Source organism: Piliocolobus tephrosceles, chromosome 1 (genome assembly GCF_002776525.5).
Source record: "Piliocolobus tephrosceles isolate RC106 chromosome 1, ASM277652v3, whole genome shotgun sequence".
Taxonomy (NCBI): Eukaryota; Metazoa; Chordata; class Mammalia; order Primates; family Cercopithecidae; genus Piliocolobus; species Piliocolobus tephrosceles.
In genome coordinates, this window is record NC_045434.1 from 175,002,265 (window position 1) to 175,028,402 (window position 26,138).

A 26,138-nucleotide genomic window follows, 5' to 3' on the forward strand; every position below is an offset into this window, starting at 1 on the left:
TTTTGTATTTTTAGTAGAGACAGGATGGTCTTGATCACTTGACCTCATGATCCGCTGGCCTTGGCCCCTCAAAGTGCTGGGATTACAGGTGTGAGCCACTGCACCCAGCAATTCCACCTTATTTTAATGCTAAAAGCCCACCCCAAAGTAAACATGGGATGAATGTTACATATATGTTTATCCATTGCACATGTGCCCAATTCCCCTCGTAAATATGTATAGCCTTTCTCCCAAACCGGCTTCATATTTAAGACTACTATATAATATTAGACCACGTGAAGTGTAAAACCCAACCTGCCCGTCTCCTCCTCAAAGATGGAGCACAATCTATGCCAGAGACTCTCTACCCAGTATGCAAACTGATATCACCAATAAAGCTCTTCTTTCTACTACGTAGCCATCCTGGTGGTCTTTTGGATGACAATATCCATGTAAGAAAACCTTAATTCAGGCAACACTTCAACTTACTGTAAATCCATAAGTATTTGCTGTCTACAAAGTGCCAAGCAATGTGCTGATACAGAGGATGTAAAATGGTTATATTAACAAAGAATGCAATAGTGACTTGCATCTATAAAATGACTTGAGCCTCACTACTAATTAATAAACACAATTCTTTATATTTGCATAACTTAAAGTCTTTAATGACTTGATGACTGTCTGCTTAGGGAAGTTGCTTCTTCAGAAGCAATGGCAAGAAAATAGAATAAATAAAACTTAAGAGTAAGTTAGAAGTCACTAAAGAGATTGTTTCCTCATCTGTGCAAGGCCTAGATGTCTCTCTAACATTTTACGGATGGCTTCTCAGATAATAGAGGATTATAGTATCTGACTTACATGCCAAATGGACCCTATAGAAAAAGTACACTGGAATTTTCACCCTCTAATTTTATTCTGTAATTGCTCAATTCCAGTATTTTTATTTATTTTAATTCATCTCAGCCATTTTGAATCAATTTGCATTCCCTACATTAGAAGGAATGGAAAATGATCAAAGATGAAGACCAGGCTTAGAAACCTTCAGGAAGTCCAGGAGCTCAGAGGCAATAATTTCAAAACTTCCAGAATTAATGGATAGGCACAGAGGTCTTGTTACTCTTAGGAAATGCTCACTTAGTCTTGTTAATTAAATGATAAATTCTTAATGTCACTGTAGAACATACAAGTTACATACTCATCTTATTTCTAGGAAGAAGCAGTATCTTAAGTCTCTCATGTATCACTACAACCCAGATATTGTTGCAGGTGGTCTAAAAGCCTAGGAATCAGTTAATTCAGTTCTTAAGAGAATACTTGGAGAAAGGCACACAGCAAAGGTAACATGAATCTTTACATACATCAAATCACTCAGATGAAGCCCTAACCTCTTCTATTTCTCCTTATAAAAGAAAGGTTTCAGGCTGGGTGCGGTGGCTCATGCCTATAATCCCAGCACTTTGGGAGGCTGAGGCAGGTGGATCACTTGAGGTCAGAAGTTCCAGACCAGGCTGGTCAACATGGAGAAACCCCATCTATACAAAAATACAAAAAAATTAGCTGGGCATGGTGGCAGGCGCCTGTAATCCCAGCTACTCAGGAGGCTGAGATAGGAGAATCGCTTGAACCCAGGAGGCAGAGGTTGCAGTGAGCTGAGATCATGCCTTTGCACTCTAGCCTGGGTGATGGAGCACGACTTCATCTCAAAAAAAAAAAAAAGAAAAAAGAAAGAAAGGTTTCTTAACAACCACTAAACAAGGCAAATTGTACTTCTTTCTTATTTTTTATTTTTATTATTTAGAGACAGAGTCTCACTCTGTCACCCAGGCTGGAGTGCGGTGGCACGATCTCAGCTTACTGCAAGCTCTGCCTTCTGGGTTCACGCCATTCTCCTGCCTCCACGCCATTCTCCTGCCTCAGTCTCCCAAGTAGCTGGGACTACAGGTGTCCACTACCACGCCTGGCTAATTTCTGTATTTTTAGTAGAGGCGGGGTTTTACCGTGTTAGCCAGTATGGTCTCGATCTCCTGACCTTGTGATCTGCCCGCTTCAGGCTCCCAAAGTGCTGGGATTACAGGCGTGAGCCACAGCACCCAGCCTGTACTTCTTTCTTATTATAAAAAGGTAAATAACATTAAAATGAGGATATCATTCACCTAGGGAATTTCAAAAAAAAAGAAAGTTGGCCAAAAAGATTCAACTGCTTGAAAACGCAACGTGTAAAGAACCTCATCATGAAATAATCATATTTTAGTATCTCAGGTGCTCTTTTAGGAACTAGAATTTATTTGAATTTAAGAATCAACACCAGAAAAATGTACAAAGGAGACAAAATTCCAAATAATAGTATTAAGCAAACATAACATTTGAGCATTCGCAAAATTATCAACCAAATGGGGAAATACATTTAGGGAAACACAAAGAACTCAGCAAAGATCACAAGAACCTGAACCTTACATGAAATCACACACTCAGAACACTGAACTAGAGTGCTTAAGATTTTATAACTAAAACTAAAGTTTTATACCTCTGTCACAACCCAGTGTGACAGTGGGTAATTTAATCTTTCTTAGATCTGTTTGTTTATAAAACAGAAATAATATGCATGCTACCAAAAATGACATCTACACATACTATACTATACTATACTATCAGCCACAGCAAAATATCATTATTAGATGTCACAACTAGAAGCATCTCTTGAAGAACAAACTCCTAAAAACAGGGACTACACTACTAGATTTAAGACCTCCTAAGAGTGACTGGGCACTGTGGCTCACGCCTGTAATCTCAGCACTTTGGAAGGTCAAGACGAGAGGGTTGCTCGAGGCCAGGAGTTTGAGATCAGCCTGGGCTAAATAGCAAGATGTCATCTCTACAAAAAATGAAAAAATTAGCCTAGCATGGTGACGCGCACCTGTAGTCCTAGCTATTCGGAAGGCTCAGCCAGGTGGGTAGCTTGGGCCCCAGGAGTTTGAGGTGGCAGTAAGCTATAACTGTGCCACTGCACTCTAGCCTGAGAAACAAAATGAGACTCTGTCCTTAAAAAAAAAAAAAAAAAATGAAACCTACTATGACAGCACTGAAGATAGGTCAGAGAAGAGATAGACAAACTCATACAGGTTACTCCTAGACCAAAGTCCAAAATAATCAGTGGTTTAACTACAAATCACACACCAACAAAGGAACAGAAATACCAAACTGGCTCAATATCAATATTATGTGCTATGGTTTGAATGTGCCCCAAGTTCCTCCCTAATGTGGCAGTGTTGGGACGTGGGGCTTAATGAGAGGTGTTTGGATCACAGAAGCCCCACCCTCAAGAATGGATTTCTGCTTGGATTCTATTTGACATAAAAAGAATGGATTGGCTGGCATGGTGGCTCATGCCTTTAATCCTAGCACTTTGGGAGGCTGAGGCAGGTGGATCATTTGAGGTCAGAAGTTGAAGATCAGCCTGACGAACATGGCGAAACCCTGTCTCTAATAAAAATACAAAAATCAGCCAGGCATGGCGGCGGATGCCTGTAGTCCTAGCTACTTAGGAGACTGAGGCAGAAGAATCACTTGAACCTGGGAGGCGGAGGTTGCAGTGAGCTGAGATCACACCACTGCACTTCAGTCTCTGCGACAGAGCGAAACTCAGTCTCAAAAGAAAAACAAAGAATGCATTAATGCCATTATCACGGAGTGAGTTCCTTGTAAAAGGATGAGTTTAGCTGCCATCATGGGATGACACAGTGAGAAGGCCCTCACCAGATGCTGGTGGTGTTTAGGAATAAATGTAAAACTAAATGTGTAAGAATTATATGAAGAAACTAAAAACACTTTAGGACAAATAAAATCAATATTATAAAAAGAAGGCAGACCAGGCACGGTGGCTCATGCCTGTAATCCCAGCACTTTTGGAGGTGAAGGCATGCGGATCACTTGAGGCCAGGAGTTAGACAACAGCCTGGCCAACATGGTGAAACCCCATCTCTATTAAAAATACAAGAATTAGCCTGGCATGGTGGCACACATCTCTAATCCCAGCTAATTAGGAGGCTGAGGCACAAGAATTGCTTGAACCTGGGAGGTGGAGGCTGCTGGGAGCCTTGATTGCACCACTGCACTTCAGTCCAGGTGACAGAGCAAGACCCTGTCTCAAATAAATAAATAAATAGAAGGCATTCTGTATTACTAGATAGAAAAATTCATACTGTAATTATTCAGTTCTCCACAAATTAATCAATAAACTTATGGCAACTTCAAGCAAACTTTGGGATTTGTCTTTTTGTATTAAATGAAACTTGGTAAGTTGATTCTCAAACTTTTCAGAAAGAGTAAATGTGAGTAAATGGCCAAAACTGAAATAATATTAACAACAACAAATGAGGACTTGTCCCACCAGGTGACATAAGATTTTATAAAACTACAGCAAGTAAAACAGGGTGGTACTGGTATAAAAATAGACAAATAGAACAATGAAACTCAAGAGAGTCCAGAAATAGACCCAAGTATAAATAAGAATTCAACAAGTAATAAAAGCACCTACAATAGGTGGAGAAAAATGAACTATTTAATAAACGATACTTGTGCAACTGGCTATCCATCTGGGAAAAAATAAAATTAGATCTCTGCATTACACTATAACAAAACTAAACTCCAAGTGAATTAAAGTTCTAAAACACACAAGTAAAAACCCTATGACAGTACTAGAGGAAAATAAACTGAGACAGGAAAAGACATCTTGCTTGGCACTAAACGAGAACCAAAACAGCTAGGATTTATGTTTGACCACATTAATAATAAAAACTTTTGAACAAAGAAAGGCATGACAAGTATGATCAGATAGTAAGTAACAGCCTGGAGGAAAATATTTTCACTAGACAAAGGTGATGGGATACTATATATTGCATATGAAGAGATTCTGGCTGGGCGCTGTGGCTCATGTCTGTAATCCCAGCACTTTAAGAGGCTGGGATTACCACTACACTCCAATCTGGACAACAGAGCGAGATTCCATCACAAAAAAAAAAAAAAAAGGCCGGGCACAATGGCTCACACCTATAATCCCAGCACTTTGGGAGGCCAAAGTGGGTGGATTACGAGGTCAGGAGTTTGAGACCAGCCTGGCCAATATGCTAAAACCCTATCTCCACTAAAAATACAAAAATTAGCTGGGCACAGTGGCACACGCCTGTAGTCCCAGCTGCTTGGGAGGCTGAGGCAAAAGAATCGCTTGAACCCGGGAGGCAGAGGTTGCAGTGAGCCGAGATCGCACCACTGACTCCGGCCTGGGTGACAGAGCAAGACTCCCTCTCAAAAAAAAAAAAAAAAAAAAAATTAATTAATTAATTTTGAAAAAGGCCGGGCATGGTGGCTCATGTACCCAACACTTTGAGCCACTGGGCATGGTGGTTCATGCTCCCAACACTTTGGGAGGCCAAGGTGGGCGGATCACCTGAGGTCAGGAGTTCAAGACCAGCCTGGCCAACATAGCAAAACCCCGTCTCCACAAAAATACAAACATTAGCTGGGCATGATGGTGTGTGCCTGTAATCCCAGCTACTTCGGAGGCTGAAGCGGCAGAATCACTTGAATCTGGCAGGCGGAGGATGCAGTGAGCCGAGATCATGCCATTGCACTCCAGCCTGGGCGACAAAGACTCCATCTTAAAAAAAAAAAAAAAGACAATGTGATTCCATTTTCCACTGGATTAAAAGTAAAAATTTTCTAAAACTAATTGTTCATAAAATTAATATAAAATAAAATGTTATATTCAGCAATGGTAAGAATACAGAGAAACCAGTATCTTCATACTTCATAGAAGTATAAATCAGTTCAGTCTTTCAAAGGGCAATTTATTTAAGTTCATTCAATCGAAGTTTAAGTTTGCTCAAACTTTGACTCAGTAATTCCATTTCTAGGAGTTATGCTACTGTTGCACATGTGCACAAAGACATATGTACATGAATGCTCACAGCAGTGTCATTTGTAAACAAATGTCTATGTCCACCAAAACAAATCTAAACTTCCACCAATATAGGAATGGCTAAATAAACTATTGTGTACATTATGAAGTAGAACAATCTGTATGTGCCCATATGGAATGCTCTCCAAGATATACTGTTAAGCAAAAAAAAAAAAAAAAAAAAAAGCAAGTCACAAAACAATAAGCAATGTGTATGTGCATACACGTGTGCATTATATCTGAGTATAAACACATCCAAAAAGGACCAGAAAGGCACGCACACAAAAACCTGTCAAATGACTACAGAAGGAGAGTAGGATGAGATTAAAGAGAACTTTCATTTTTTATTTTGTGTACTTTCAAAATTGTTTGAAATTTTTTACAATATACACATATACATAAAAACTTCTAACATTTTAGTTTTAAAACAGCATGCACTATCCATACATCTTTATTTATTTATTGAGGCAGGGTCTTGCTCTGCTGCCCAGGCTGGAATGCAGTGGCACAATCACAGCTCACTGCAGCTTTTACCTCCTGGGCTCAAGTGATCCTCTTGCCTCAGCCTCCCACGTAGCTAGGACTACGGGCATGCCAACACGCCTGGCTAATTTTTTTACTTTTTTATTTTTTGTAGAGATGGGGTTCACCATGTTGTCCAGGCTGGTCTCAAACTCTGGGCTCAAGCAATCCTTCCACCTTAGTCTCCCAAAGTGCTGGGATTACAAGACTGAGCCACCATGCCCAACATATACCTCTTTAAAAGGTAAATATCAGGCCAGGCGCAGTGGCTCACACCTGTAATCCCAGCACTTTGGGAGGCGAAGGCGAGCAAATCACTTGAGGTCAGGAATTCCAGATCAGCCTGGACAACACGGTGAAGCCCCGTCTCTACTAAATATACAAAAATTAGACAGGCATGGGGGCGGGTGCCTGTAATCCCAGCTACTTGGAAGGCTGAGGCAGGAGAATTGCTTGATCCTAGGAGGCCGAGGTTGAAGTGAGCCAAGATCTTGCCACAGCATTCCAGCCTGGGTGACAAAGTGAGACTCCATCTCACACAAAAAAAGGTAAATATCACAAGGAAAGATTGATAATTTAAATGTTTTATTAACATCAAATCCTAAGAGCACAGCAAAATAAAATTCAGTCGTCTCAAATTAGGTAAGGATAAGAATCCCAATATAAAAACCACCATTTGATATTAAGAAAAAAGGGAAACAGGACCTGTACAATCAAAAACTTATTTAAAATTTAAAACTAAGTCATGATAGAGAATAGCAGCTCTGGAGACATACTGGTGAACTGCTCTAAATCCAAAAATCAATTCAAGTGTTTAGATAAAAATTTTTCTGGAAAGTGATCCACTCCTTAAACAAAGGAGAAAAAAAGTATAATATAGTAACACAGAAACATACTGCATGGGCATGAAGTCAAGAGTTACAGAAGGAGACAGAAAACAGTCCAGTTTTATAGCCTAGAAACAGATGGAAATTTAGAGACATACTCAGTTGAGAGGATCCATGAGGTATAGCAGCAAAAGTTGAAAAGGAAACATATTTCAATGAAGCTTTCTTCCAGACATTAGAGTTCAAAATTACAAGCAAGATATTCTGGAAATGCCACTTCTATGGCATAGACAATATAAGCATACTACCCTTAGTCTCCAAAATAACCCATTGGAGCACTTTCAGAACTTTATTGTGCCAAGTAACCTCTCTTAATTGACTTTTTAGAAAAAAATCAGCCACTGCTTAGATAACAAAGAATCACCTTCATTGTTACTCCAATAATCTGTGCTAACAGAAGTGTGAGAAAAATCATTATTTGGCTTTAAAAAGCAGTATTTTTTTAAAATTCTGGTATAAAATTTACCTTCATAAGTATATTTTGCTCAATCTAAAATTAAAGTCAGTTTAGTGATATACATTTTTCAACAATATTGCAATCAAACCACAGCCCAGCACGGGATTTAATGATGACCATAAATAACTGTACCCATTTCTATGATGTAGAGCAGACTACATGAGCCTCTTGATTCTTGATTAGGGCCTAACTTCATCAAGGAAAATGACCTAAGAAGTGGTAATCTTATGGAAAAATTTTCCATATTTTCTTTCCTGTCACGACTACACAATAGAAAAAGCACTGAAAACCATTTACTAAATAGGCAACTTTTTGCTTAATGGGCATCCCACTAATCTGATTTAATTAACTTGAACTCAATTATGCCCTGGAGCTGGTCAAAGAAGTAATGAGAACCTGTGACCCCCTCATCCCTCCCCACCTTTCTTTCTATTTACTGCTACCCCCTTTTCCACTCCCAACTCATGGCACTATATAGATACCAGTTACATCTTTATTTTTGTAGTTTTGGACTAGCTTATCGGCCTTTTTAATCTCTACACCATAGGCAATAGAAAGCATACTATCTGTTCTATTGTACAAGATATAAGATCTCTTCAAAATTTAAAATATTTTAAAGGACACTACCAAGAAAATAAAAGACAATCCACAGGATGGGAGAAAATATTTGTAAATCATATATCTGGATAAGGGACTTATCTTTAAAATATATAAACTCTTACAGCTTGATAAGATATATAACCCAATTAAAAGACGATGTTTTAGTTTTATTTATTTACTTTTTTGAGATGAAATCTCATTCTGTTGCCCAGGCTGGAGTGCAGTGGTGCAATCTCAGTTCACTGCAACCTCCGCCTCCCGGGTTCAAGCGATTCTCCTGCCTCAGCCTCTCTAGTAGCTGGGATTACAGGTGTGCAACACCATGCCCAGCTAATTTTTTTGTATTTTTAGTAAAGACGGGGTTTCGGCCGGGCGCGGTGGCTCAAGCCTGTAATCCTGGCACTTTGGGAGGCCGAGACGGGCGGATCACGAGGTCGGGAGATCGAGACCAGCCTGGCTAACATGGTGAAACCCCGTCTCTACTAAAAAATACACAACACTAGCCGGGCGCGGTGGCAGGCGCCTGTAGTCCCAGCTACTCAGGAGGCTGAGGCAGGAGAATGGTGTAAACCCGGGAGGCGGAGCTTGCAGTGAGCTGAGATCCGGCCACTGCACTCCAGCCTGGGTGACAGAGCAAGACTCCGTCTCAAAAAAAAAAAAAAAAAGACGGGGTTTCACCATATTGGTCAGGCTGGTCATCAACTCCTGACCTCAAATGATCCACCTGCCTAGGCCTCCCAAAGTGCTGGGATTACAGGTGTAAGCCACCGCGCCCGGCCAAAGACAATTTTTTAAATGCACTATTCTGAGGGAAAAAAAAAGTCCTTCACACCTACTAGAATGGCTATAATTTAAGAAACAACAACCAAAACAAAAAAATAAGCATTGATGAAGATGTGGAGAAACTGGAACCTTTGTACACTGCTGGTGGGTATGTAAAATGGTGCAGCTGTGGAAAATAACTTAGTGGTTCCTTAACAAGTTAAACACAGAATTACCATGTGACTCAGCAATTCCATTTCTATGTAAATCCCAAAGAACTGAAAACAGACACAAACAGATACTTGTACACCAATGCTCACTGCAGCATTATTCACAGTAACCAAAGGTGGAAACAACCTAAGTGTCCATCAGCAGTTGAATGGTTAAGCACAATGTGCTGCATACATATAATGGAACATTATTCAGCCATAAAAAGGAAGGAAGTTCTGATACATGCTAACATGGAGGAAGCTTAAAAACATTATGGGCTGGGTGCAGTGGCTCACGCCTGTAATCCCAGCAGTTTGGGAGGTCGAGGCAGGTGGATCATAAGGTCAGGAGATCGAGACCATCCTGGCTAACACAGTGAAACCCCTTATTTACTAAAAATACAAAAATTTAGCCGGGCGTGGTGACATGCGCCTGTAGGCCCAGCTACTTGGGAGGCTGAGGCAGAATCACTTGAACCTGGGAGGCGGAGGTTGCAGTGAGCTGAGATCGTGCCACTGAACTCCAGCCTGGGCAACAAAGCAAGATTCTGTCTCAAACAAACAAACGAAAATTCATATTATGACCTACCTAAATCATATGTAATTATACAGGTAAAGCTTGTGTGTTAAACATGTAACATTTTCCAATATCAATCAATGACTAACACATTCTGGAAGCTCCAAACAGAAAATGGATACGGAAACAGACTTTTGTGTAGTCCCAAATTAGGCATATTCAATTGCTTGTTGATATAGGATACATTCCAATGGAGAATGGAACCAGCTTATAGGTCTTCTGGAGAAGACTGATGGAAACCTGGCATGGAAGAACATGTTTCACGGGACCCAGTCCCTCAAAGTGAAGGCCTCTGAGACTAGTAAATAACAACTGCTGCTTTTTCCTTTACCAAAGTGATGGTTTGTTAACTTTACGCACCAGGCAGCATAAAACTGTCAACTAACAGTATGTCTGTTACACCTGTTCCCTATTAAAGTTCTAAATGCTCTTATCACATGTTTAGTCTGTAAAAATGTTCTTAATTTGTCAGGTTAAAGCAACTAAAATGTAAGAGCAAACACATTTTCATATAGCAATTGGGCTAAAAGTATTAGCTTTAAGGTAGTAAGAATCAGTGTGACTAGGCCAACATGACACAAAAAATAAGACATCAAAATATATGTGCTGTCTCCATACTCCCAGCAGAGTCCCCACCCTTTCTCTCTGTAACCTGGACAAAAAGTCCCACTACTAGATTGATTTCTCTAATCCTCTGGATTTCAATTCAGAAAGCTACCCGTTAAAATACTGCACTCCTATGTGACTTTTGGAGGATTTCAGTGATTACAATCCTTTTGCATTAGCATCTAAACTGGAATGTGGTACAGCAGATTCACAATAGTGCCCTGGGTTTAATTTTTTAAGGGAAACACAGCAATAGTCAATATGACACTATGTGAACTATCAGCTCAAGATAGTTAATTTTCAACTTAAGATCACAGACCGGGCACGATGGCTCACACCTGTAATCCCGGGACTGTGGGAGGCTGAGACAGCCAGATCACTTGAGGTCAGGTGCTCGAGACCACCCTGGCCAACATGGTGAAACGCTGTCTCTACTAATAATCCAAAAATTAGCCAGGAATGGTGATGGCGCATGCCTGTAGTCCTAGCTACTCAAGAGGCTGAGGCAGGAGAATTGCTTGAACCTGGGAGATGGAGGTTGCAGTGAGCTGAGATTGCACCACTGCACTCCAGCCTGGATGACAGAGTGAGACTCTGTCTCAACAACAACAAAAAACCAAAAACAACAACAACAAAAAGATCATAGTACATTCCTTTCAAAGACATCATATCTTTGTGAGGTTGATTCTTTTATGGGTTGTTGCTGTCATAAAAACAAGTACCACAGGAAAATTAATGTAGGACAGGCACAGCAGCTCATGCCTGTAATCTCAGCATTTGGGGAGGCCGAGACAGGAGGACTGCTTGAGGCCAGGAGTTCAAGACCAGCCTGGGCAACATAATGAGACATCTACAAAAATTTTAAACATTAGAGAGGTATGGTGCGATGTGCCTGTAGTCCCAGCTACTCATGAGGCTGAGGTGGGAGGATTGCCTGACTCCAGGAGTTGGAGGCTGCAATGAGCTATGATTGTGCCACTGCACTCCAGCCTGGGCAACAGAGTGAATGAATGAGAGAATGAATGAATGGAACGAAGGATAAAAGGAAAGAAGGAAAGGAGGAAGGGAAGGAGGGAGGGAAGTAGGGAGGGAGGGAGGGAAGGAGGAAGGAAGGAGGAAAGGAAAGAAAGACAATAAAAAAAAAAATAGGCTGGGCATAGTGGCTCATGCCTATAATTCCAAGAATTTGGGAGGCTGAGTCAGGTGGATCATCTAAGGTCAGGAGTTCAAGACCAGCCTGGCCAACATGGTGAAACCCGTCTCTACTAAAAATACAAATATTAGCCAGGTATGGTGGCAGGCGCCTGTAATCCCAGTTGTTTGGGAGGCTGAGGCAGGAGAATCACTTGGGGAGGGAAAGGGGAGGGGAGGGGAGGGGAGGGGAGGGGACGGGAGGAGAGGCAAACAAACAGGGGCAAGGCACGGTGGCTCATACCTGTAATCCCAGGATTTTGGGAGACCAAGGCAGGCAGATCACCTGAGGTCTGAGGTTCGAGAGCAGCCTGGCCAACATGGCGAAACTCTGTCTCTACTAAAAATATACAAAATAGCTGGGCATGGTGGTGTGCACCTGTAGCACCAGTTACTTGGGAGGATGAGGCGGGAGAATCACTTGAATCCAGGAGATGGAGGTTGCAGTGAGCTGAGATAGTGCCACTGCACTTAAGCCTGGGTGCCAGAGTGAGACTCCAACTCAAAAAAAAAAAGAGAAAGAAAAGAGACAGGGAGAGAGAAAGAAAGAAAATTAGTAAGAAATGCAGGTGGAAGTGTCCAATCTGATTCCAATCTATGAGAAACAGTGCCCAACAGGCATATACATTTCATTAGTAAGTGTGGTTACTTAAGAATGAAATTAGGCCGGACGCAGTGGCTCATACCTGTAATCCCAGCACTTTGGGAGGCCGAGGCTGGCAGATCACAAGGTCAGGAATTCCAGACCAGCCTGGCCAACATGGTGAAACCCCATCTTTACTAATAATACAAAAATTAGCCAGGCGTGGTGTTGGGCACCTGTAGTCCCAGCTACTCCGGAGGCTGAGGCAGAATCGTTTGAACCCAGGAGGCGGAGGTTGCAGTGGGCCAAGATGGCGCCGCTGCGCTCCAGCGTGGGCGACACAGTGAGACTCTGTCTCAAAAAAAAAAAAAAAAAAAGAGGCCGGGTGTGGTGGCTCACACCTCCACACCTCTAATCCCAGCACTTTGGTAGGCCAAGGTGGGCAGATCACCTGAGGTCAGGAGTTTGAGACCAGCCTGACCAACATGGTGAATCCCCATTTCTACTAAAAATACAAAATTAGCTGGCATGGTGGCACATGCCTGTAATCCCAGTTACTTAGGAGGCTGAGGCAGGAGAATTGCTTGAACCCGGGAGGTGGAGGTTGCAGTGAGCCAAGATCACGCCATTGCACTCTAGCTTGGGCAATAAGAGCAAAACTCCACCTCAAAAGAAAAAAAAAAAAATGAAATGAAATTGCTATTTTTTTCCTCCTAATTTCTATGTATCATTTCTTCAAACAGCTACTTATTTGTTAAAAAATACTTACTAAGTATTGTTTGGAACTCATTACTTATTTAATATAGCTGTTAGGTATTTCTTTTTGCACTAGGGTTTTTATGAAAAAAAAAAGAAAAAAAAAACTGAGACACTAAGGGCATCATAAACTGAGACCATTTGGGAGTCTTTAAGCTAAGATCTAAAGGATGACTAGGCATTTCAAAAACCATGTAGTAGAATGAAGGCCAGGCGTGGTGGCTCACGCCTGTTATCCCAGCACTTTGGGAGGCCGAGGCAGGCAGATCACCTGAGGTCGGAGTTCAAGACCAGCCTGGGCAACACAGTGAAACCCCATCTCTGCTAAAAATACAAAAAATTAGCTGGGCATGGTGGTACACGCTTGTAATCCCACCTACTCGGGAGGCTGAGGCAGAAGAATCGCTTGAACCTGGGAGGCAAAGGTTGCAATAAGCCGGTATTATACCACTGCACTCCAGCCTGAGCAACAGAGCCAGAGTCTGTGTAAAAAAAACAAATAAATAAATGAAAAACATGTAGTGAAATGAGAGGGAAAAGACAGGGTCCCCACCCTTAAAGACATTATACTCTAGTTAGGGAGGCAAAATTAAAAGATAAAGTTTCAAAATAATTTACAGTTAGGTGGGGCATGGTGGTTCACACCTGTAATCCCAGCACTTTGGAAGGCTGAGGTGGGTAGATCACCTGAGGTCAGGAGTTTGAGACCAGACTGGCCAACATGGTAAAACCCCATCTCTACTAAAAATACAAAAATTAGCCAGGTGTGGTGATGGGCACCTGTAATCTCAGCTACTTGGGAGGCTGAGGCAGGAGAATCGCTGGAACCCAGGAAGTGGAGGTTGCAGTGAGCCGTGACTGTGCCACTGCACTCCAGCCTAGATGACAGAGTGAGACTCCATCTCAAAAAAAAAAAAAAGAAAAGAAAAAAAAAAAGTACAGTTAAACTTTAATATCTGCAAAGTTCTTTCATATCTGTTTGCATTCAAGGGAGTGTTTTTTTGTGTTAGCCTCACTTATGTCAGTTTACTCTCTCACACTTTACTCAGAATTAAATCCTCCAATAACCCTATAGAAGGATAACTGCTTTGAGTGTTTTCCATCTCCCAGCTCCTTCTTTCCCACTGTCCTTCAAAATTGAGCTCATACACATCATCTCCTCTGGGAAGCCCTCCCTGACTCATTAAACTGAAATTTAGATGTCCCCTCCCTTACCTAAATGGTATATTTGGTATATTTATATCATAGAATTTATCATTCTATCCTGTAGCCATTACCTATTAATTTTCCTTGTTTCCTCACTACATTGTAAACTTTTGGCAGCAGGGTCTATCGTCTTTTTTTTTTTTTTTTTTTAAGACATGGTCATGCCCAGGCTGAAGCACAGTGGCATGATCATGACTTATTGCAGCCTTGACTTCTCATGCTCAGGTGATTCTCCCACCTAAGCCTCCCAAGTAACTGGGACCACAGGCACGCACCACCAGGCCTGCTACTTTTTGTAGAGATGGGCTTTTCATGTTTCCCAGGCTGGTCTTGAACTCCTTGGCTCAAGTGATTCTTGCACCTTGGCTTCCCAAAGTGCTGGGATTACAGGCATGAGCCACCACAACTGATCAATCTGTGCCTTCTTACTCAGTTCAACAACCAATATCACAGTGCCTGGCTCTCAAAAAATGTTTTCTCAATAAATGACAAGTACAGGGAAGTTTATATATATGTATATGTATATACACACATATACATACTTTTTTTTTTGAGACAGAGCCTCACTGTTGCCCAGGCTGGAGTGCAATGGCGTGTGGTCTCAGCTCACTACAACATCCTCCTCCCAGGTTCAAGCAATTCTCCTGCCTCAGCCTCCAGAGTAGCTAGGATTACAGCCTCCTGATCCACCCGCCTTGGCCTCTCAAAGTGCTGGGATCACAGGCATTAGCCACCGTGCCAGGCCAGGAAAATATTTTTTAAAAATATACACAGGGTCGGGCATGGTGGCTCACACCTGTAATCCCAGCACTTTGGAAGGCCGAGGCAGGCAGATCACTTGAGGTCTGGAGTTCAAGACCAGTCTGGCCAACGTGGTGAAACCCCATCTCTACTAAAAATACGAAAATTAACCGGGTGTGGTGGCACGCGCCTGTAATCTCAGCTACTTGGGAAGTGGAGGCACAGGAATCTTCTGAATCCGGGAGGCGGAGGTTGTAGTGGGCCGAGATCACGACATTGCACTCCAGCCTGGGTGACAGAGCGAGACTCTGTCTCAAAAAAAAAAAAACATAACACAGGTAATTATGCCATTTCACTTTAAAAAAAGAATTGCCAGGCACAGTGGCTCATGCCTGTAATCCTAGCACTTTGAGAGGCTCAGGCGGGTGAATCACAAAGCCAGGAGTTCGAGACCAACCTGACCAACATGATGAAACCCTGTCTCTACTAAAAATACAAAAATTGGCTGGGCATGGTGATGAGTGCCAGTAATCCCAGCTACTTGGGAGGCTGAGGCAGGAGAATCTCTTGAACCTGGGAGGCGGCGGCTGCAGTGAGCCGATATGGTACCACTGCACTCCAGCCTGGGCAACACAGTGAGATCCTGTCTCAAAAAAAAAAAAAAGAAGAAGAAAGAACAGGAAAAAATAAAGGAATTTATTCTCAAAAACCTTAGAAACAGATTAACAGGCCGGGCGCGGTGGCTCAAGCCTGTAATCCCAACACTTTGGGAGGCCGAGACGGGTGGATCACGAGGTCAGGAGATCGAGGCCATCCTGGCTAACACGGTGAAACCCTGTCTCTACTAAAAAAATACAAAAAAACTAGCCGGGCGAGGTGGCGGGCGCCTGTAGTCCCAGTTACTCAGGAGGCTGAGGCAGGAGAATGGTGTAAACCCGGGAGGTGGAGCTTGCAGTGAGCTGAGATCCGGCCACTGCACTCCAGCCTGGGCGACAGAGCGAGACTCCGTCTCAAAAAAAAAAAAAAAAAGAAAACAGATTAACAAATTTGTAAAAATTAAAATAATCATCCAAGCTGATATTCATATACTTTTGATAGAAATATAATAAGTATAATGTTTGTGATGGTTAATTTTTGGTGCCACCTGGACTGGATTAAGGGATACCCAGATAGCTGGTAAACATTATCATCCGTGAGGGTGTTTCTGGAAGAGATTACCATTTGAAGCAGTTGAGTGAGTACCAGCCTGGGCAACACAGTGAGACCTTGTCTTTACAAAAAATAATTAGCTAGGCCAGGCTAATTGGGAGGTCGAGGTGGGCAGATCACCTGAGGTCAAGAGTTCAAGACCAGCCTGGCCAACATGGTGAAACCCTGTCTCTACTAAAAATACAAAAATTAGCCAGGTGTGGTGGTGGGTGCTAATATTATCCCAGCTACTTGGGAGGCTGAGACAGGAGAATCGCTTAAACCCGGGAGGCGGAGGTTGCAGTGAGCCGAGATCACGCCACTGCGCTCTAACCTGGGTGGCAGAGCAAGACTCCATCTCAAAAAAATAAAATAAAAAATAATTAGCCAGGTCTGGTGGTGTGAGCCTGTAATTCCAGCTACTCTGAAGGATAAGGCAGGAGGATTGCCTGAGCCAAGTGGCTGCAGTAAGTGGTGATGGAGCCACTATACTCTAGCCTGGGGGACTGCCCAAAAAAATAAAAATTGGCCAGGATCAGTTGTTCACGCCTGTAATCCCAGCACTTTGGGAGACTGAGGTGGGTGGATCACGAGGTCAGGAGATCGAGACCATCCTGGCTAACACGATGAAACCCTGTTTCTACTAAAAATACAAAAAAATTAGCTGGGCGTAATCCCAGCTACTCGGGAAGCTGAGGCATTAGAATTGCTTGAACCTGGGAGGCGAAGGTTGCAGTGAGCTGAGATCACACCAGTGCACTCCAACCCGGGCAACACAGCAAGACTCTATCTAAATAAATAAATAAATAATAATATATAAAAATAAAAATCTTAAAGTAGACTGTATTAGTCCATCCTCACACTGCTATAAAGAAATACATAATAAAACACTGTCGCTACTAAAAACACAAAAATTGGCCAGGTGTGGTAGCACACACCTGTAATCTCAGCTACTTGGGAAGCTGAGGCAAGAGAATCTCTTGAACCTGGAAGACAGAGGTTGCAGTGAGACAAGATCATGCCAAGGTTCTCTAGCCTGGGTGACAGACTGAGTGAACTTTGGTCTCAAAAAAACAAACAAAAACACGAAGGAATTAAATCTATAGGTAAAGAACTGAAAGGATATCCATGATACAGTCAGCAAAAAATACAATAATCTCACTTGAAGGTAAAAAATATAAATATTTGCATTTTGTTCACAAGAACATTGAGAAAGAGATGGGGAGGCAGTTCATAACAAGCAGTTACTACTGGTGACCTCAGAATTAGAAAAGATGTAACTTTTCCCAATGGGCATGTATTACTCTTATAACTTAAAATGGAAAGGCAAAAAACAAAAGTTTTCAAAATTAAGGGCAGTAAATAATCTGAAGATCTTCTCCCCTCCTCCAAGTTCTTAACAAAAATCCCATGTCACAAGCACCCTTAATGAAACAGTGGTACTTCTGAAGAGTCAAGTATTCCGTGGACCACCTCTTTTACAGATAAACTTTCTTAAAAAAGAAAACATTTGCTGGGCACGGTGGCTCACGTCTGTAATCCCAACACTTTGGGAGGCTGAAGAAGGTGGATCATCTGAGGTCAGGAGTTCGAGACCAGCCTGACCAACATGGAGAAACCCCGTCTCTACTAAAAATAAAAAATTAGCCAGGCATGGTGGCACATGCCTGTAACCCCAACTACTCTGGAGGCTGAGGCAGGAGAACCGCTTGAACCCAGGAGGTGGAGGTTGAGGTGAGCCAAGATCATGCCACTGCACTCTAGCCCGGGCAACAAGAGCGAGAGAAACGCTGCCTCAAAAGAAAAAAAATTATTATTCCACCAAAAGGAAAGAAGCCTATTCTTAAACACTGGACCTTAATATCCAGTGGATTTTCCTATCTACTAGTTTCTTCTAAATGCTGCTCTGTTTGAGAATTTGTAATGAGAAGCTTGGAAATCTCAGCAGATTTTCACAACCATATCATTTATTCATTCATTGACAGTAAACAAAAGTGATACATGAGAAATATGACGAAAACAGGCTGGGTACGGTGGCTCACGCCTGCAATCCCAGTACTTTGCAGACTGAGGTGGGAGGATCGTTTGAACCCAGGAGTTTGAGACTAGCCTGTGCAACATAGGGAGACCCCATCTCTACAAAATAAAAAAAAATTAGCTAGGCATGGTGGCCTGCACCTGTAGACCTAGTAACTTGGGAGGCTGAGGTGGAAAGATCAGTTGAGCCTGGGAGGTGGAGGCTGCAGTGAGAATGGGCCGCGATTGTGCCACTGCACTGCAGCCTGGGCAACAGAGGGAGAGCTAGTTGCAAACAAATAAATAAGAAGGAGGGAAGGAGGGAAGGAAGGAAGGAAGGAAGGAAGGAAGGAAGGAAGGAAGGAAGGAAGGAAGGAAGGAAGGAGGGAGGGAGGGAGGGAGGGAGGGAGGGAGGGAAGAAGGAAGGAAATCAGCCAGGTGCGGTGGCTCACGCTTGTAATCCCAGCACTTTGGGTGGCCGAGGTAGGCAGATTACCTGAGGTCAGGAGTTTGAGACCAGCCTGGCCATTATGGTGAAACCCCATCTCTACTAAAAACACAAAAATTATACGGGCATTGTGGTGGGCGCCTGTAATTCCAGCTACTCAGGAGGCTGAGGCAGGAGAATCGCTTGAACCCAGGAGGCGGAGGTTGCAGTGAGCCAAGATCACGCCACTGCACTCCAGTCTAGGCGACAGAGTAACACTCCGTCTAAAAAAAAAAAAAAAAAAAAAGAAAAAGAAAAAAGAAAAGGAAGAAAGAAAAAGAAATCAGAGGAAGACATTCAAACACTTCTGGTCCTGAAAATGGGAGAGCCAACTGCCACTGGAGCGCCCTCTGGGGATCGAATTTTTTAAAATTTTACATCTTCAGGACAAACAATACACTCTATGAATTCAACCTATTCAACTTACAATTCAGTAAGTGCTTAATAGGCAGTTACTATGTGTCAAGCACAATGTTCAACACTGGGGACACAAAGATAAATGAAATCAAGTTTCTGATTTATATATGCTTAAAGTCAATTATCATCCAAAACTTTTTCTAAGTGCAGTAAGTAGGATGGCCAGGAAAAGTTAAGAGTTACCCACACAGGCCTTGGAGGAAGTTGACACAGATGATAAAATGCTTTCTAGGTGAGGCAGGCGCAACGGCTCCTGCCTGTAATCTCAGCACTTTAGGAAGCTGAGGCAGGTGGATCACCTGAGGTCAGAAGATCGAGGCCAGCCTGGCCAACATGGCGAAACCCCATCTCTACTAAAAATACAAAAATTAGCTGGGCATGGTGGCGTGTGTCTGTAGTCCCAGCTACTCTGGAGGCTGAGGCAGGAGAATTTCTTGAACCTAGGAGGCAGAGGTTACAGCGAGCAGGGGTCACACCACTGTACTTCAGTCTGGGCAACAGAGTGAGACCCTCTCTCAAAAAAAAAAAAAAAAATTTTTTTCTGGGCGCTACAGAAAGCCATTTGGCATGGTTATAAGCTTTAGTCATAATTTGTTTATGTAAGCAAAATGTTCACAATCTTTAAAAGAGAAGTTTAAATATTTCTTCCAACTAATGCATGTAAAATTGTGGTTATTTTCAAATATAAATTTAGGTTACATTGACGTAATTTAATTTGGGCCAAAACAACAAATATAAATAAAGCTTAATTTTAAAAATTCAAGAATAACACAGTATTCCCATCATGATTTTATAAATAAATTACTGCACAATAATTCCACTCTGGAAACTTAACTCTAAGTATCACATTGATTTAGAAAATAGCTCACTTTCAAAAACAAATTAGGTATTAGAGGATACAGATTTACAAACAATCAGAAAATAAATTCTCCTTCAAGTCTGGGTATTTGCTGAAAAAGAAAGAAAAAGACATAACGGGAGGGAGGGAGGGAAGGAGGGAAGGAAGGAAGGAAGGAAGAAAGGAAGGAAGAAAGGAAGGAAGGAAGGAAGGAAGGAAGGCAGGCAGGCAGGCAGGCAAAACTGAAAAATATCAGTACAAATAAATGTGCAAAATCAATCCCAAAACCTCTCTCCAATCTTTCCTTCCCAGTACAGAACACTTTCAGAAGATACTGTATCAGACTTGCCTTTACCTTCTCTAGGTCTCCAGCAGCAATCTGCAGAGCAGAAGTTACCTCTAGAGAAAAAATACCAGATTCCCTCTAACAACACCCACTTCACTAATTTCAGTGCCTTAGAGAGCAAGATATCCTAAGGGTTTTTGGTTTTCTCTTTTTCTTCTCTTCCTATTAACTGAATATCCTAAGATTCCGTAGCTAGGACTCAAATATGTACTTATGGCAGGCGGAGTTAGAAATCAACATACTAAAGTAACAATTTCAGGTGCCCTGTGAGCTACATTAGCTTCGACCAGATTAATTGGAGAATTTAACGTGGATTTATATAATTTTTTCCCTACAGGAAAAAAAGCTCCAAAAATTGCATTATTTTGGAATTTAGTTTATAATTGCCTGTATAATAAAATATTGAGTCAAAACAAAGAGATTCACAAAGGAAAAAAACAACACACCGCTGGCTTCACTAACAATAGATATTCCAGTGTCTGTCTAGCCAGCTAGAGAATAGCAACTGCTAAATTATAAACTATTTGGAATTAGTTGACTGACAGCTTAATAAAGTTTATGGCAACTAGACTCAAGAGAAGACATTTTCATTAAAGAAGATAATGGTTGAAAACAGTTTAAGGTCATATAATTGTTGAAATCTTAATAATATAACACATTACAGAACATATCTCCTCATGGAATCTTGTAACTGATAATTAACAAGTTTAAAATATTATTTGCCATTACCGAACAGAATAAAGAATAATTGCAGAATGTACAGATTATTATTATCATTATTATTTTGAGACAGAGTCTCACTCTTTCGCCCAGGCTGGAGTGCAGCGGTGCGATCTCGGCTCACTGCAAGCTCCGCCTCCTGGGTTCAGGTCATTCTCCTGCCTCAGCCTCCCGAGTAGCTGGGACTACAGGTGCCCCCCACCACGCCCGGCTAATTTTTGTATTTTCAATAGAGACGGGGTTTCACCTTGTTAGCCAGGATGGTCTTGATCTCCTGACCTTGTGATCCGCCTGCTTCAGCCTCTCAAAGTGCTGAGATTACAGGCGTGAATCACCACGCCTGGCCCAGAATGTGTAGATTATATTTTAACCGGTATAGTAGTATGAGTATTATTCATTTAGGTATAGACATTTTAAAGGCATATTATGATTCAGAAATAGCATACTGTATTTAAATGCATTCAAATACAACATGCATAAAGTAATTTTTTTTTTTTTATTTATTTTTTTTATTTTTTTTGAGACAGAGTCTTGCTCTGTCGCTGGGGCTGGAGTGCAGTGGCCGGATCTCAGCTCACTGCAAGCTCCGCCTCCCGGGTTTAGGCCATTCTCCTGCCTCAGCCTCCCGAGTAGCTGGGACTACAGGCGCCCGCCACCACGCCCTGCTAGTTTTTTGTATTTTTTAGTAGAGACGGGGTTTCACCGTGTTAGCCAGGATGGTCTCGATCTCCTGACCTCGTGATCCGCCCGTCTCGGCCTCCCAAAGTGCTGGGACTACAGGCTTGAGCCACCGCGCCCGGCCGCATAAAGTAATTTAAAAGAAAAATACTGGCCGGGCGTGGTGGCACAAGCCTGTAATCCCAGCACTTTGGGAGGCCGAGACGGGCAGATCACGAGGTCAGGAGATCGAGACCATCCTGGCTAACACGGTGAAACCCCGTCTCTACTAAAAAATACAAAAAACTAGCAGGGCGTGGTGGCGGGCGCCTGTAGTCCCAGCTACTCGGGAGGCTGAGGCAGGAGAATGGCCTAAACCCGGGAGGCGGAGCTTGCAGTGAGCTGAGATCCGGCCACTGCACTCCAGCCTGGGCGACAGCGCAAGGCTCCGTCTCAAAAAAAAAAGAAAAATACTACTTTGCAATAAAAATAACCAGTCCAGGCATAGTGGCTCATGCCTATAATGCCAACACTTTGAGAAGCCAAGGCAGTAGGATCCCTTGAGTCCGGGAGTTCGAGACCGGCCTGGGCAATATAGTGAGACCTCGTTTCTACAAAACCCTAAAAAAAAAAAGTTAGCAGAGAGCGGTGGTGCACACCTGTCATCCCAGCTACTCGGGAGACTGAGGTGAGAGGATGGTTTGAGCTCAGGAGGCAGAGGTTGGAGTGGGTCAAGATGGTGCCACCGCACTCCAGCCTGGGTGACAGAGAGAGACTCGATCTCAAAACAAACAACAACAACAAAACCCACCAATAAAAATAACCAATATAATAATATCAGGAAGTTTAAAGTGGAGGTAATAAGATCAGAAGTTTAATGGAGAAGAAAAAATTTGCATCTGTCTCTGTGTGCCAGATATTTTACCTCATTTAATATTCACAAATACCACACAAAATAGGCATTTCTATTTTTTCCCTTTTCACAGAGGAACTCAAACTAAAGGTAACAACATCTCTGGGCCTATAGAAACAGTAAATGGCAGAGTCAGGGTTTGAACCCATAGCTCATTGACGCTAAAGTCTTTGCCCCTTCCCGTATCATGCTATTTAAGAGAGATCACATATATTAAAAAAAATTTGAAATCACTCCCATTTTTCACTTCTTTATTTATTTATTTATTTCTAAGAGGGAGTCTCGCTCTGTCGCCCAGGCTGGAGTGCAGTGGCCAGGCTCTTTACTTTTTAAAAGACAACTGACAAGGCCGGGCATGGTGGCTCAAGCCTGTAATCCCAGCACTTTGGGAGACCTAGGTGGGTGGATCACCTGAGGTCAGGAGTTCGAGACTAGCCTGACCAACATGGTGAAACCTTGTCTCTACTAAAAACGCAAAAAAAATATTAGCAGAGCATGGTGGCTGTGGCTGTAATCCCAGCTACTCAGGAGACTGAGGCAGGAAAATCGCTTGAACCTGGGAGGCAGAGGTTGCAGTGAGCCGAGATCTCACTACTGTACTCCAGCCTGGTGACAGGGTGAGACTCTGTCTCAAAAACAAAAACAAAACAAAACAGAAAAAACGACAAAAGAAAGTAAAGAGAACCAACAAAAAAAATTTTTTTAAAGAGGATGTAAACGTTACGTATTTTTTTAGTTGGACTAGTTCCACTTTGACACCTAAAAATGATCAGTTTTTTTTTTTTTTGAGAGGGAGTTTTGCTTTGTCGCCCAGATTGGAGTTCAGTGGCCCGATCTCTGCTTACTGCAACCTCCGCCTTCCGATTTCAAGCGATTCTCCTGCCTCAGCCTAAGGAGTAGTTGGGATTACACGCGCCTGCCACCACGCCAGGCTAATTTTTGTAGTTTTAGTAGAGATGAGGTTTCGCCATGTTAGCCAGGCTGGTCTCGAACTCCTGACCTCGTGATCCGCCAGCCTCGGCCTCCCAAAGTGCTGGGATTACAGGAGTGAGTCACCGCGCCCGGCAAAATGATCAATATTTATAAATACATCTGTACAACACATAATGACTTGTTGAACTCATCTAACTTTCTCTGGATGCTATTTAGGGAATAAAATACAGGACAAGAGTTGATTGTTATGAACATATAAGGAAAGAAGCAAAAGCCCAATGCTAATATTGGCCATATCCTAGAAGAGGAGAAAATTAGAAGTTCTAGGTCAAAAAAACTTTTGTTGGTTAGAGAGTTTCAGGGCGATTTCACTAGAGGCCACCAATGGTCTTCTCTTCTGTTCCTAGATGTGTTGTTTTCCTTCTTTTCCAAGCATTCTCCAGATTGTCCAAGAAGGCTTTTTTTTTCACAGTGTCAGTGCAGCTAACCAACCATATATCAGGCCCAAAAACTGTTAAAAGAATTGAACAGGTAACCTGTCTTAAAGCAAAAGAAAAAAAAGTAACAGGATTTTACAGTTGGCAGGTGTTTTATATCCTGAGAAAATCTGGGTTCAGAGACTCTTTTTACTGTATTACAAGGGCTAAATGAGGCTGGGAGAGAGGAAGTGACCGAGGGCCGAGCGTGAGCTGGCAGCAGGGCCAAAGGTTTAAGTTAAGCTTGATCTCAGAACTGCACTCTCGGCTTTCCCCATCCCCGTCCCGGGCCGAGCCTCAGGGCTGGCCCCGCCCTAAAGCTTGCGGGGACTGGGCTCGAGAGCGCCAGCCGCAGCCCACAGCACGCCTAAAATAACACCCCGCCCCACGGGGCTCCTTTCTACGGTAAAGACAGGTTAGGTGACAGTGCGGAGTTTAGAGAACCAGAAGGAAGGCACGGAGAAGAAAAATAGGTCTCCCCTTCCGGCAACTGCGGGCGCACACGTCCTCTAACCCAGATCCGCGGTCCTGCTGCCTTCACCCACCACACGATCAGCTACGTGCTAACCTCTGTGCGCTGGGGGACCCCGAAAGGTTGGCCTCCGGCATCCCTCTCCCAGTCCACTCTAGAGACGAATCTGGTCCCCAAAATGTAAGAAAAGAAGGGGCGCAGGAACAAAGAGACCCCAAACGGCGAACCCCAAGGCGGGCGGGCGCGGACTACGAGTCCCGGCATGCCGCGCGCCGGCGGCCCCCGGCCACCGACACGCGGGCGGCGCGGGGGCCGCCGGGGCCCGGAGGCCGGCGGCCGGGGGGGGCCGGGGGGCGGGGGGGGGGGGGCGGACCAGGGGCGGCGGGACAGGCCGCCCGCGTCGCGTCAAGCCCCAGGGAGCCCGCCGGCTGCCCGAGCCTCACCTCGACGATGCGGGCGCACTGGGTCCCCTTGCCGGCGCCGGGGCCGCCGAGGACGAACACTACCAGCGGCTTCATGAGACGGGGAGGGCAGAAGAGAATCGGCCGGCGGGTCTGCAGCAGGAAGCTAAGGCCCAGGACGTGGAGCAGTCGGCTGCGGCAGCGGCTCAGCATACACGGCTCCTCGGCCGGACGCTGAGGGAGCTGACAGCGGCCGGCGAGGCGCGGGGCGGGGCGGGGCGGCGGTGGGAGAAAGGGGCGGGCTGAGCCGGCGCCCGCCGCGGCCCCGCCGCCGTGGCCGCCCAGGCGTCCGCGGCGCGGTCGGAAGGGGAGGAGCTTCGCGCGGCGGCTGCGTCTCGGAGACACTCTTGCAGTTCGCGTCAGCTTTCCTCCACCCCTTAGGTGGTTATTAGCGCTTTCTGACCGCAGATATTTTATCCTGCGCCCCCAAGTGTCTGCTGCTGACCTGGAGGCTGGGACGTGATCCGCGGGAGAGCAAAACCCATTGTCTCTGCTCGCAAGGAGTTTCCATTCCAGCCAGTGAGGTACGCGGAGGTAGCCGGTGTGAATGAGTAAACACCAGTACATACAAACGGCAGTACGATTTTGAAGAAATAACAAGTAGGACATAAGATGGCCAGGGTCGCCAGAGAAGGCTTCAGAAGAGGTGACATTCAAGCCAAGACAAAAGGATAGAAAAGAGCGAAACCAGGCAAACACCAGGATAGAGTGTCCCACAGAGAAAAGCATGTGCAAAAAATCTAAGTTGGCTTCGCATGTTAGAGCAACTGAAGGAAGGCCTGGCTGGGCGCGGTGGCTCACTCCTGTAATCCCGGCACTTTGGGAGGCTGAGGCAGGTGGATCGTTTGAGCCCAGGAGTTCAAGACCAGCCTGGACAAAATGACGAGACCCTGGCCTCGACCAAAAATTTAAAAGCCGGGCTCCGTGACCCGTGCCTGTGATCGCACCACTGCACTAGGTGACAGTGAGACTGCTTCAAAAAAAAAAAAAAAGAAAAAGAAAAAAGGCAGTGACAGTGAGACCAGGGCTGAGTTAAATGAGGGGAGAATGGAAGGTGAAAAGTTGAGAAAGTGAGGTCGGTGGCAGATCAGGACTTTTGGTTATGGAAAGGAATTTGGGCTGGATTCTAACTGCAATGGAAGCCCTTCAACTCCGTTCGCCTGCCCCCTTCATTAGGGAAAAAAA

At 43.8% G+C, this 26,138-nt stretch overlaps 1 protein-coding gene across 1 annotated transcript in view; it reads right to left on the reverse strand.

The window, feature by feature from the left end:
• Positions 1-25,263, reverse strand: part of CMPK1 (cytidine/uridine monophosphate kinase 1) — a 44,004-nt gene extending 18,741 nt beyond the window's left edge. Inside the window, exon 1 of the mRNA XM_023221552.2 lies at positions 24,936-25,263. Coding sequence (XP_023077320.1) covers positions 24,936-25,106 — 171 coding nt within the window. The 5' untranslated portion in view covers positions 25,107-25,263. The remainder of the gene's footprint in view (positions 1-24,935) is intronic.
• Between the last annotated feature and the right edge of the window lie 875 nt (positions 25,264-26,138).